The sequence below is a fragment of the Mycteria americana genome, chromosome 5 (genome assembly GCF_035582795.1).
Source record: "Mycteria americana isolate JAX WOST 10 ecotype Jacksonville Zoo and Gardens chromosome 5, USCA_MyAme_1.0, whole genome shotgun sequence".
Lineage (NCBI taxonomy): Eukaryota > Metazoa > Chordata > Aves > Ciconiiformes > Ciconiidae > Mycteria > Mycteria americana.
Window position 1 is genome coordinate 17,679,322 of NC_134369.1, and position 12,217 is coordinate 17,691,538.

Sequence of the window (12,217 nt, forward strand, 5' to 3'; positions counted from 1 at the left end):
GGGTGGCACATATGAATTGTTAAATACTGCCCCATACATAACATAGGCTGAGCTCCCAGCAATGAGTCACAGAACTAATTGTTCTGCATGACATAAATGTGTTTATAGTGTGCTGCTGGTACAATTAACTCCCTGCTCTGTAGGAATACATATTGCGGGCAGGGCAGCCTTATTATAGTTAAACTGGCAGTAAAACGGACATGATGGACTCCCCCAAGGGAGCTCATCGAACCACTCCCTTCGCAGGTTCACCACTGGCTGGGTTATCTTTGGTCCACATTCAAAGCTTGCAGCAAAATTAATGCTATGAATCTACCAGGGAGATTATAAAACGATTGCTTTTCAAGATTAAGAGCAAATAAAATTTTAGTGCTGTGTCCTCAGAACGTTACTATGCTAAAAGCAAATTTAAAGCTGTAGGCGAAAGATAAATTAATTAAAGAATACAAAGAAGAAGCCGGGGGGTGGGGAGGGGGGAGGAATTATCTCATCATGCTGCATCATCGCATGATATCTCAACACCCCATCGCAGGGAAAGGAGGGAGCAAGCCCTGAGGGAGAGGCAAATAACAAGAGGGAATCCAACTTGGGGAGTGAGAGAAGGAACAGCCAGATCCCACAGCACCATATTACTTTGCCACCCGCTCCTAGGGAGGGAACCAGCCACAGAAAGATGTAGAGGAGACGAAGCTCCTGAGGCTCCCCAAGGCGTGCCAGCCCTGCATGAAACCAGGTATGTGTGTCGAGGTCCGCATCCTCTACAACTGCATCTCCTTCTCTTGGACTTCCAGGGTTTGAGCTACCATTGAGCTAAACCACTATCCAACATATTTGAAAAGTTGTGGCGGACTGGTGAAATTCACAGTGACTGGAAAAGGGCAAACATAACCCCATTTTTAAAAAGGGCAAAAAGGAAGACCTGGGGAACTACAGGCCGGTCAGTCTCACCTCTGTGCCCGGCAAGATCATGGAGCAGATCCTCCTGGAAACTATGCTAAGACACATGGAAAACAGAGAGGTGATTGGTGACAGTCAACACGGCTTCACTAAGGGCAAATCGTGCCTGACAAATTTGGTGGCCTTCTACGACAGGGTTACAGCATTGATGGATAAAGGAACAACTGACATCATCTACCTGGGCTTGTGCAAAGCATTTGATACTGTCCTGAAAAACATCCTTGTCTCTAAAACAGATTTGACAGCTGGACTACTTGGTGGATAAGGAATTGGCTAGATAATCGAACTCAAAGAGTTGCGGTCAATGTCTCAATGTCTAGGTGGAGACCAGTGACGAGTGGTGACCCTCAGGGGTCCGTACTGGGACCAGTTTTATTTAACATGTTTGTCGGGGACATGGACAGTGGGACTGAGTGCACCCACAGCAAGTTTGCAGATGACACCAAGCTGAGTGGTGTCATTGATACTCTACAGGGAAGGGATGACATCCAAAGGGACCTTGACAGGCTGGAGAGGTGGGCTCATGAAGTTCAACAAGTATGAGGTCCTGCACCTGGACTGGGGCAATCCTAAACATGGATACAGGCTGGGCGATGAGTGGATTGAGAGCAGCTCTGTGGAGAAGGACGTGGGGGTACTGGTGGATGAAAAACTGGACATGAGCCAGCAATGTGCACTCGCAGCCCAGAAAGCCAACCATATCCTGGGCTGCATAAAAAGAAGCGTGGCCAGCAGGTCAAGGGAGGTGATTCTCCCCCTCTGCTCCACTCTAGTGAGACCCCACCTACAGTACTGCATCCAGCTCTGGGAGCCCCAACATAAGAAAGGCAGGGACCTGCTTGAGCGGGTCCAGAGGAGGGCCACAAAGATGATCGGGGGCTGGAGCACCTCTCCTATGAAAACAGGCTGAGAGAGTTGGGGTTGTTCAGCCTGGAGAAGAGAAGGCTCCAGGCAGACCTTACAGCAGCCTTCCAGTACCTGAAGGGGGCCTACAGGAAAGCTGGAGAGGGACTTTTTACAAGGACATGTAGTGATAGGACGAGGGGTAATGGCTTTAAACTGAAAGAGGGTAGATTTAGATTAGATATAAGGATTAAATTCTTCACTGTGAAGGTGAGGCACTGGAACAGGTTGCCCAGAGAAGTTGTGGATGCCCCATCCCTGGAAGTGTTCAAGGCCAGGTTAGATGGGGCTTTGAGCAACTTGGTCTAGTGGAAGGTGCCCATGGCAGGAGGGTTGGAACTAGATGATCTTTAAGTTCCCTTCCAGCCCAAACCATTCTATGATTCTATCATTGCCAAGCTATACCTTAACCCTAATTTTCACAGAATAAAGTGAATGTATTCTTCTATTCATAAATTTTGTCATCAGATGGACTCAGACCAACCTGAGAAATCTAGAGGATGGTGAATAGAGCTACAATATATTTTATTACTCCAGAAGTACTGTGCACGTCACGTAGACTTAAAATCCGCACGTTTCAATAAGCTGCTCTCCCCTGAGCAGCAAAGGGCTGTCTGCGGACTGGTGGCGTGGAAAGCAGCAAACCTTACCTAGAGCTCTCTGGGCAAGCTGCGAGAAAGCGGGGAGCGTGTTATTACGTACAGCCCAGCCAAGAGCTGCTGCGATGCATCGAACGGCACCTGAAGTCCCGGGGCCAAGCGCAGACATCCCCGGGCGCTGGATCGCGGGAGAATACGCCGACAAGCCAGGGGCCTCCGAGGCGCGGGAAGGCAACCGGCTGCAACTGCCCAGGGGGCGGGTGGGGGCACGGCGCTGGAAACCCCCCTGCCGCCGGGCGGCGGCGAGGCGAGGCCGCGCTCCCCGGGGGCGAGCGCCCGCCTCTCCCGGGCCCCGCCGACATTAGAGGGCACCATTGCCCCACGCATCGCCGGCATCCCGCGGGCCCCTCCGCCGCCGCCGCGCTGCCTCAAGTCCTCCCCGCGGGTTGGGGGGGAGCGGCCGGGCACGGGAGCCGGGGGCATGCCGTGCTTCTCCGTTATTCTGCAGCCAGGCCGGGCAGGCAGCGGTGGGCAGAGGGTGAGGATGCGGCGCGGCTGCGGCTGGCCCCCAGCTCCCCTGCCCGGCCCCCGGCAGACCCGGCGGCAGCGCTGGCGGCCGGGCCGCCCCGCCGAGCGGTGGGGAGGCGAGGGGCACAAACGTGCAGGAGCGGGGAGGGAGGGCGAGGCCGCGGCACGGCCATTTATTGCCGGGTCGGTGCTCAGTCAGCTCGGCTGCCCGCGCGGGGGCCGCGGGCCCAGGGCTCCAGGCAGCAGGGGAGCGGGCAGGAATAGGTGGCCGGGGCGGGGAAGAGGACATGGCTGGGGCAGTTAACACTTGGATTCATTTACTCTCCCTTGAAGCTGTTTTTAAGGTCTTTATCATCAGGATTCTTTAGACACCCTCCACTTTTTGCAAGTCTGTCCCTTTCATAGCCAGATTTCAAGCATCTTCTAGTGTTTTGGGGTTTGTTTTTTTTTCATACTCTTAGGTTCTGTTTCCTCTAGGTGTGCGCTGAGATCCATCTGAAGATACTCCTGATGCACTTACCGCTGCTCTTGGGCTTGTTTTTGGACCAGGCACCTCCTCTCTGCAACAGTCCAGGCCATGAACAGTCTTCTTAGGACTTGTACAAGACTATCCGCATTAAAAAATCTGTTTACTTAAGAAACACGAAACTAAAAATAAAACCTGTGTAATGGCCCCTTCACCACCCCCCCACACCCCCCCCAGAAAGTAGAAATAACCTATGAAAAGCTACTCCAAAAATAACATTACCATGGATCAAGATGAAAGGCAAGGGGAATGTCAAAGCAAGCAAAATGCAGACCTCTCGTTTGATACAAAGAATGGCAACAAACTGTACCTATGAGCGTAGAGCATGACCTTCACAAAAATGATACCAACAGAAAAGCAGGGAGTGCAAGTAAATGGAGTATTTAGCTGCTGCTCAAATATGACTACACAGACAGCAAAAACGAGCCACCCTCCATGGGTACGTACTGTGAGCCCAAAATGGTGTTTGGTACCCGCCATTCCCTGCCTGCTTTCCACGTTAACAGCACGGTGTCGGTAAGGCTTGCCGCGGTTCACGGAGAGCATCCCGCAAACCAGACAGGCTTCCAATCAGTCACAAAGGGCCAGATGGTCAGTGGACTTCATCTAGTAAAACAACACGATGGCAAGAGAAAAAGAAGATTGTGAAGCGAGAATGTGATGGCCCCTGGTGCACTGGCAGGTCCATCAATAGATTAGGCTAAATTCACTGCTATCTTTGTGCTACCCTAATGATGTGCAGCAGCTGGACAGCAAGGCTAGCCCTTCTTTTAACAACCAAGAACAGAAAGAATAATAAAAAAAAATTAAAGGAAATGAAATAAAGCATTTTTTCTGAGATATTAGCTTTTGCATATTTTTGAGAATGCAACAAAAAGCAATTGAAATTTAATTAAGACTACCAGAATTTTTTCAGGGTTCTGTTCAGATTATCTTTTCCCATTTTAACCCTGAACTAGCATAGTTTTGCCTAGCTATCAAATCTAATAATTTGACTTTTTACAACCGTGTCAAGAAATGGAAAATTCTGAATGTACACCAGCTTTAATAATTCGAAGAGTTACTTCGCTGGTGAAGAAGCCTCAATGAGAAGTTTGGGCAGTCTGTGCTAACTTGAACTTTAATTGCAAATGGTTTATTTAAGCAGGATTCCAAAGTACCATGCAAAATTGCCACTGGTATAAATGCAAAACTGCAAATTGCTTGTGATCACAAGCACAGTAAAAGAGAAGTGCATGGGAGAAAAAGTACCGATGTTTGTTGGTCTGTGTCTCTGCTAAAGCAATTATGGAATACAACATGTTCTGAAATAAAGCAATTGCATGTGGATTGCACAGCATTTGAAGAATCCCGAGTTAAACATTGTTGAGCGTATACAATAACGGTGTATTAAAGAAATGAGAAGGGAGCAAAGCACAAACCTTCAAGCCTCAGGGGCCCAACAACAGATTTGCTTGTCTGGCAGCACACTGAGGACAATTCCTGCAGGAGATGTTCACCCTGAGACTCTCCAGAAGATGGAGGAGTGCTGCTCCGTGGCACCATGTCATGGGGACCTGTTCGCCTCCGTACACAAACATCTCACCAGGCCCTCTGTGCTGCAGAAATTAACCTGGAGCTCCACAACAACCAGCCCCATCAGAATGACAGTGCTGAGGCTCTCTCTTTTGTTACCTTCATAACTTCTTCTCAAATTTCCTTGGTTACTCCTTGCTCAGTTTACAGTGCAAGGACCTTTCTTCCCTATCTGCCAAGCCATCAGACTCAGCCCTGGCTCTGACGGTCAACCTGGACTCTTTCCAAAAAGGAATAGTCAAGTGCAATAAACCTCCTGCAGTCACAGTCCCTCTGCAATGATGCACAAGCCATAAAGGAGTTTGCTTTCCCTCCCCTCACCCTTTCAAAGCAGAGCAGCCAGCAGGAATACACGCTAGTTAAAGTCATTGTTTTTTCTGACATAAGCAGATATGACTTGGATATTTTGAGAAAAAATGTTTCATTCTTATGGGGCATTGTTCTAACCATAGCGGTAATTACTCCGCTCAGTGTTCTGGAGCAGGAATTTCTAAAGAAGCTAATGGGCTTGGTGGTAGGAGCTCTTGGGTAAGATTTTGTGGCTCGTGTTACGCAAACTGCTGGTTTAGAGGATCATAACATACCCCTCTGGCCTTAGAGTTCACGGATTCACTAAATTAAAAACATCTCTCCATGCAGGCAGTATTTCTTCCTCAAATGGGCTGGATGCTCTCTATCTCCACACAGAAGAGAAGCACGGACTGCTAGAACTGGAGACTCTGAGTGGAAAGTCCCCAGCATTATCACCACCAGCTTAAAACATAGGTGTATATGGGACAAAAAAAACAGGTCAAAGAGATGGGGAGCATTGGCAGTGAGGAAGACGAGCTAAAAAAAAGAGCTGGTAACCTCAAACTTGAGCTGCTTTACCTCCCAGGTGAGCTGGAAGGTGAAGTGGCCTCAAACACGAGGCAACCCCTGAAAATACTTCCCCGTTCAAACTGTAGTTCTTAGCATCCCTCAAGCACTGCGTAAATATTGGCTAACCTCTGAAAACGGTTTGGAAGGACCACGATGTGGATTTTGCAGAGGGCACGCCCACATCTTGCAAATAGCAGGGAGGTTTGCTCGCTCAGCTTGCGTTGCAGGAATGTATAAAACCGAGGAGGCAGAAAACAGGAAAGGCGGCCGCTGGCCTCTCCCGGCGCTGGGGGAGGATGGCAGCAGGTTCGCGAGGACTCCTCACAAAGAGCCCCTGTCTGCAGGGATCCGGCCATTGCCATTTGGCTCAGCATCTTGAATAGAGGGCACTTTTTCAGCAGGTTTCTTGGGGAACTCGAGGCATTTTCTCCGCATAGCTCATTTATTTCTAAAACCACCCCATCCTACATCCCGAGAGGTGCGTCTGATGGCTGCTGAAAGAAGTCCCAGCTGGACACTGTGCCATGTTCAACATGTTCCCCAACTGTCCCAGCTTGGCCCGGGACCCACCCCTTCTCTCCCTGGCTGAACCCTTGCTAACTGATGCTCACCTCCTGCTTTTTAAGATGATGTGCTTTTAGTGACGAGGAACCAGGAGAGCCTTCTCATGACCTGCTCACTGAATGACATCCTTTGGGCCAGGAGACCTCCGCATTGGCCACCCTCGAGGGCTGTTTTGGGAAGGAAAGGATGGTGTGGTGGTATTTACCTAAAATCGCCACATTGGTAGGTTGTGGTTCAGCTCACACCAAGAAACCAAGGGAACCCAAGAAACTTGGGAAACCAGGAATACCTGTTGAGAACACCACATCTAAATGGGTGTCTTTAAAAAAAATGCCTTCATATATCCTAAAATACCTGTGCTACCACTATTTGTGAAATGAGAGTGATCTGTTTGTACGATCAGCTGGCAAAGTCTTCTGCCAGGCATGACTCTATGCCCGTGCAGGAAGCAAGCACAGCTCTGCACCCTGAAGACATTCGCTGTCTCTTCTTCTCTCAACTGCAAAGCTACAGACCTTTCCTGCTGAGCAGCCCACCTGCCCCCAGGACATCAGAAAATTATTTCAGGGATCAAACCTGCTGCAGTGTCTCACTGCTCATCAGCCCGAGCATGGAAAGACCTTTCCTGTGCTGTAAGCCAGGCTGTAACCTCCTCTCTGCACCTCTGCACCAGCCAGGGCCAACCCCAGGTCCATGGGTCCAAAACTGCGGGCACTGCTGGTCTCTCCTGGCGTGGCCGCTCTTTGGGAGCACCACTGAAGGTGCAGTACCTGGCAGCCCGTGGGAGCCGTCGTGGCTGCCCCAGGCTCCTCACCAGCGTGGCAAGGGCAGGAGCGAGTGCCCTCAGTGGTGCTGGAGGGCTGCTCCGTCACAGATGTGCGCTGACTGTGGAAACAGCACGGAGGAAGATTACTTACTTTGGCCCAGCTGGGGAAAAGGAAGGGCTTTCCATGGGTGCAAAGGCTATTGCCCCTCTTCTTGAAGTGGACACCTGCCTGCGGTCACCATTGCCCGCAGGGACCTAAAGCTGCGACCTCTCCAGCCCTGCAGTAAGCTGGCACCTGGGCAGTCTCTGCACAGCCAGCACCACCCTAGGATTTCAAATTAATTTTATTCCCTCTAGGGAATAAAACCATCCCAGTTGTCTTTGCTCAAGGGTTTGAGTTTCCCAGAGGCAAGAGCCATAGGTATACGGAGAGACAGGGTGTCCCCAAATGTGCAAAGAGCGATAAAGGTCCATCTTTTCCCTTGTTGTTTGCAGATGAAAAGCTCACTGTGGTAACAAGCCTCCGAGGCGCGCATCAAAATGACGATGATGTTCTGGGCCCAATTTTAGCACTGTGTCAATTATGCTCCCCCTCCCTTTCCTTTCATACTCCCCCATCCCAAAACAACAAAAGGCAATGATTGCAGTGACCTGCAGAAAATGTAAAGCACAAGCCAGCTGATCCCTGGCAACACAATAGCGAGATTAGTTCATCTGCAGTGAACAAACACGTATTATGTGGGTTTTAAAGTTAGGAGAGGAAAATGCTGTGGTTTTCATGTATTTCTATTCAGTAAGGCTGCAGCTTATTACTTCCATGCAGCTGAGAAGCCCTATTTTTAAAAATAGCCCTCAGCTTGTTTTGAAATCTGCAAGCATCTCGCTTTGTTTTGCAGCAGCGTAATAAAAAACCCCGAGCCAGAAACGATCCCGTTTTCCTCCACGCGCATCACCTCCCCCGCCCCAAACCCCCGCGCCCCACGGATGCTGAAAAACCTCCCGGCGACACCCCTCGGGAAAAATAGTAATAATAATACCAAAAATAATAATGCCCCCCCGCCCACACCTACGTGCTCAAAAGGCAACGCGGAGGGGGGGAAAAGCCAACCCCGAAAGCCGCCGGGGAGGAAGCGGCGGCGGAGCCGCGGCCGCCGGCAGACAAAGGCAGCGGGGCCGGCGGCGGGCGGGGAGCGCCGCGGCCGCCCCCCGGGGCCGGGCCAGCGCCGGGGCCGCCCCCCCCGGTCCGCGGCGGGGCCGGGCCGGGCCAATGCGGCCGGCGGCGGCGCGGCGCTGCCCGCCGCAGCCAATGGAGGGCGCGGGCAGGAGGGCTGCCGCCGGGGGCCGGGGGGCGGCGGGGGGGTCCCCGCCAATCGCGGCGGGCCGGCGGCAGGGAAATACTCTTATGCTAATGGTTGTTTTGCTCGCCCTCGCGGGGAGCGGGGTTTAAAAGCCAGACGGCCGGGGGCAGGGGCTCAGAGGCGGGAGGCAGGGCCGGCTGGAGCGCGGACGGGACGGGAGGCGAGGAGCGGCGGGGGGGTACCCACCCCTTCCCAGCCCACCGCACCCCATCCCACCCCGCGTCCTCCCCGGCGGCGATGTCCAACGTGCACCTCTCCGGTGCCGCCGCCCTGGAGCGCCTCTCCGCCCGGCGAGCCCTGGCCGGGCACGGCCGCAGCCCCGTCTGCAGGAGCCTCTTCGGGCCGGTGGACCACGAGGAGCTGGGCCGGGAGCTGCGGAACCGCCTGCGGGAGATGGGGGAGGACGACCAGCGCCGCTGGGACTACAACTTCCACACCGACACGCCGCTGCCGGGGCCCGGCCGCCTGCGCTGGGAGGAGGTGGAGGGCGGCGCCGTGCCCGCTTTCTACCGGGAGACGCTGCAGGTGGGGCGGCGCCGCGTCCCCCTCCGCCGGGCGCCCCCTTCCCCGCCGCCGCCCGCCGCCGCCGGCAAGGGGCCCGGGGGGCGCCTGAGCCGGGAGAACCGCGCCGCGCCCCGCCGCCGCGGCATGCGGCTCCGCCGGAGGGGCCCGACGGCCCGCATCACAGGTGCGTGGGGGGCGCTGGGGGGGCGTGGGGGGCGGTGGGCGTCCCGCCGCAGCGGCTGACGGACCCCCCCCTCCGTCCCCCGTCCAGATTTCTTTGCGAGGAGGAAAAGGCCGGCGGAGCCCAAGGCGGCGGCGGAGCGCCCCGCCGGCTGCCCGCCGCCCCCCGCCGCCGTGCCGGCTGAGCAGACCCCCCGCAAGCGGCTCCGGTGAGCCAGGTGAGGCGCGCCCCGGGGGCGGGCGGGGGTGTCCGGGCGCTTTCTGCGTCGCTCTTTATTTCCACCCCCCCCTGATTTTTTTTTTTTTTTCTCCTCCTTTTTGTTCCACCCCAGACTTTTGCACTACGGCACCCACGGGAGAGGCACGCCGCCCCCGGAGGCAAGGCGCCCCGGAGGCGCGGGGGGCCGGGGCGGGCGGCGCGGCGAGCCGGGACCCGCCCCGCGCCCACCGGGACCGGGACCGGGAGCCGGAGCCGGAGCCGGAGCGCCTGCCCGCCGGCCGCGGCCGCGCACGGAGCAGTGTTAACGTACGACTGTGCAATGTATTACGTTTTATATAGAAATGTATTATGCCTAATGTGAGTACACTGGCCAGAAGTGTAAAGCTTTAAAAGTCATTTATATGAAATGTTTAATCTCTGCTGATCTCTCAGTGCAAAAAAGGAAAGGAAAAAGAAAAAGGAAAAAAGCAAGTGTATATTTGTACAAAACTTTTTTTAAGAGTTATACTAACTTATATTTTCTATTTATGTCAGAAATGTGGATAACTTTGACATCCAATAGTCTTTTTTTTTCTTTTGGTTAAGCCAAAGGGCACTATATTTGCTTTTGTTATTTACAAAATGTAAATTTATTTTTATAGTGGGATTTTTTTTTTCAATTCACAAGATGTAGCTATGAATCAAAATATTTTTTAGACTTTACTTGAAGACAAATCTGTTTCAATGGTTCCTGAGCCGGTCTGTACCACTGCCATTGCAAATAATGCCACAACTTCCATAATAATAATAAATAAATAAAAATCCAGGAAACCCCTGCCAGGCTGCTTGGTGTGTGCTGTGCAGCGCCCGCGGGGGGGGAGCCCGGGGGGCCGGGCAGCCCCGGAGGCTCGGGCGGTGGAGGGCTCCTCCCTTGCGGAGCAGGACCCCGCGCCCGCGGGGACGGCGCTTCCACCTCCGCGCCGCAAAGCTTGCGTGCGTTTCCGAGGGGAAAGGAGTTTTCCCTTAAAAACGGGTGTTTCCGAGCACTGCTGGAGTTAACCAAGTGTGAGGGGGCGTGCACATCCTTCATCACACCCTGAATTTGGCCTTTCAGCACATTTTATGATTTTTTTTTTTTTTAACCGTTTCCTTGTTTTTCTTGCCAAAACTGTATCTGCGCCCCCTCCAGGACCTGGCAGTGCTGTGGGTGCTCGGGCAGCCCAACCCAGCACTGCATCAGGGCTCGGGCCGCTGCCTCCCTCACTTGGGGACAGCCTGGGGGGGGGGGACGGGGACGGGGGACACCAGTGCATGCAGACCACAGCGCCCTCGGCGAGCTCAGCACTGGGGGACCTCAGCCTTGGGGGTGTGTGAAAAGCCCCTCCCCAGCTGTGGGCCCTCAAACCCCGACCTGGAGCTCGAAGCTGTGGCTACTGCAGGGAAACACTTCCTGGTACCTCTTGTCCAAGTCAGCAATGATTTACAGGGCAAACACACAACAGTGCTGGGAAACCAGCAATTCCAGCTCCCATAAAAGAGGGGAAAAAAAGAAAAACAACAGTCAAAATAAACCCTCCCAACAGACAAAATACCCAGCATTTTGGCATTAACGTTTCGGTGGCAGTGCTGTCACACCCACGCACCCCCAGGCAGTTGCAGGGGGCACCCCATCCCCTTGGCCCAGGAGGTTAAAGCCATGGGATCTGTGCACAGCCTGATGCGCGCCCTGCTCAGGGTCCCAAACCCTGCGCTGCTCAGGGAACGGGGGACAGAGCAGGTCTGGTCCCAGCTGCAGGTGGCACAAGGATTGGGGTGCTGGGGAGCACGGATGGGGAGCAGGGAAGCGGAAGGGGGACGGGGGTCCTAGAGGCACAGGGACCGGCTGGACGGATTTGTCCCTTTCAGACCCCACTCCCCACCCTGTCACCTCCGTGGAGCACTGCACTCCCGTGCTGGACCCAGTGGTGTGGGGGGGGTGCAAGGGCATCGCTGAGCTCTGCAGCGATGCTCTGTTACAGAGGGGGGAGGGAGCCGAGAGAATAAGGCTCCGAGAGCATAAGGCTCCGGGTGAATAAGGCTCCGAGTTTATCTGCATCGTCTTCCCCCAGCCCCTCGTCTTCCCCCCAGCCCCCGCAGCGTTCCTCTCTGCCCCCCCCGTTACGGCCGCCAAACGCTCCTGGCTGTAAAAGTAACATTGATTACCTCCAGCTCCGTGATCGCTTAATCAGAACGGGATTATTTTACGCGCCCGCATCAGTGGCCGCTGACTCAATACGATTTTCCCCCCCTTTGAAAAGAAAAATAGCTTTTCCCTTTCCTTATGAAAGCCAACAATACCCGGAGTGAGGCAGCTGGATCCTCCAGGATTTATGGGCTTTTCTCTCGCTTTCATGAAAGCAGGTGCCTTTGGGACCTCCATTGTCCCAGCCCCCAACTAATAATAGGACTTTCTGCAATGAAAGATCCCTGCTCCGAGCTCCCAGCTACCTCGGCCGGAGGAGCCACCGCCTGCCCCGAGGTGTGCCCAGCCTGTCCCAGGAGGAAAGCTCTCACCCCCGGGGAGAATTTAGGCAGGGGGCTCTTTATTAAAGCAAATAATTCCAGCTCTTGGGCATCTCCCGAGAGGAGCTGGCGGGTTTCCAGCCTGCCGCGGGGAGGGCTGCGTCCCACAGCCCCCTGGGCTCTGCTCTCCTCAAG

General features: G+C 54.1%; 1 protein-coding gene and 2 long non-coding RNA genes across 4 annotated transcripts; 2 read left to right on the top strand and 1 right to left on the bottom strand.

Annotated features, from left to right (window-relative positions):
* The first annotated feature begins 2,820 nt into the window (after positions 1–2,820).
* On the top strand, positions 2,821–7,399 carry LOC142410215 (uncharacterized). Its single transcript, XR_012775871.1, has 2 exons — positions 2,821–2,997; positions 3,465–7,399. It is a non-coding gene; the product is annotated as an uncharacterized LOC142410215 (long non-coding RNA).
* On the bottom strand, positions 3,096–8,688 carry LOC142410214 (uncharacterized). 2 transcript variants are annotated; one of them, XR_012775870.1, is made up of 5 exons: positions 8,317–8,688; positions 7,090–7,398; positions 4,935–5,125; positions 3,961–4,119; positions 3,096–3,619 (listed from the first exon to the last, which is right to left on the bottom strand). It is a non-coding gene; the product is annotated as an uncharacterized LOC142410214 (long non-coding RNA). The 2 variants fall into 2 exon arrangements; XR_012775869.1 differs by having other exon boundaries at positions 4,935–7,398.
* A 48-nt stretch (positions 8,689–8,736) lies between these two features.
* On the top strand, positions 8,737–10,355 carry CDKN1C (cyclin dependent kinase inhibitor 1C). Its single transcript, XM_075502317.1, has 3 exons — positions 8,737–9,325; positions 9,413–9,539; positions 9,654–10,355. Exons 1-2 carry the CDS (start codon positions 8,875–8,877, stop codon positions 9,532–9,534), a joined length of 573 nt encoding a protein of 190 aa, XP_075358432.1. The 5' UTR covers positions 8,737–8,874; the 3' UTR covers positions 9,535–9,539; positions 9,654–10,355.
* Positions 10,356–12,217: the final 1,862 nt, after the last annotated feature.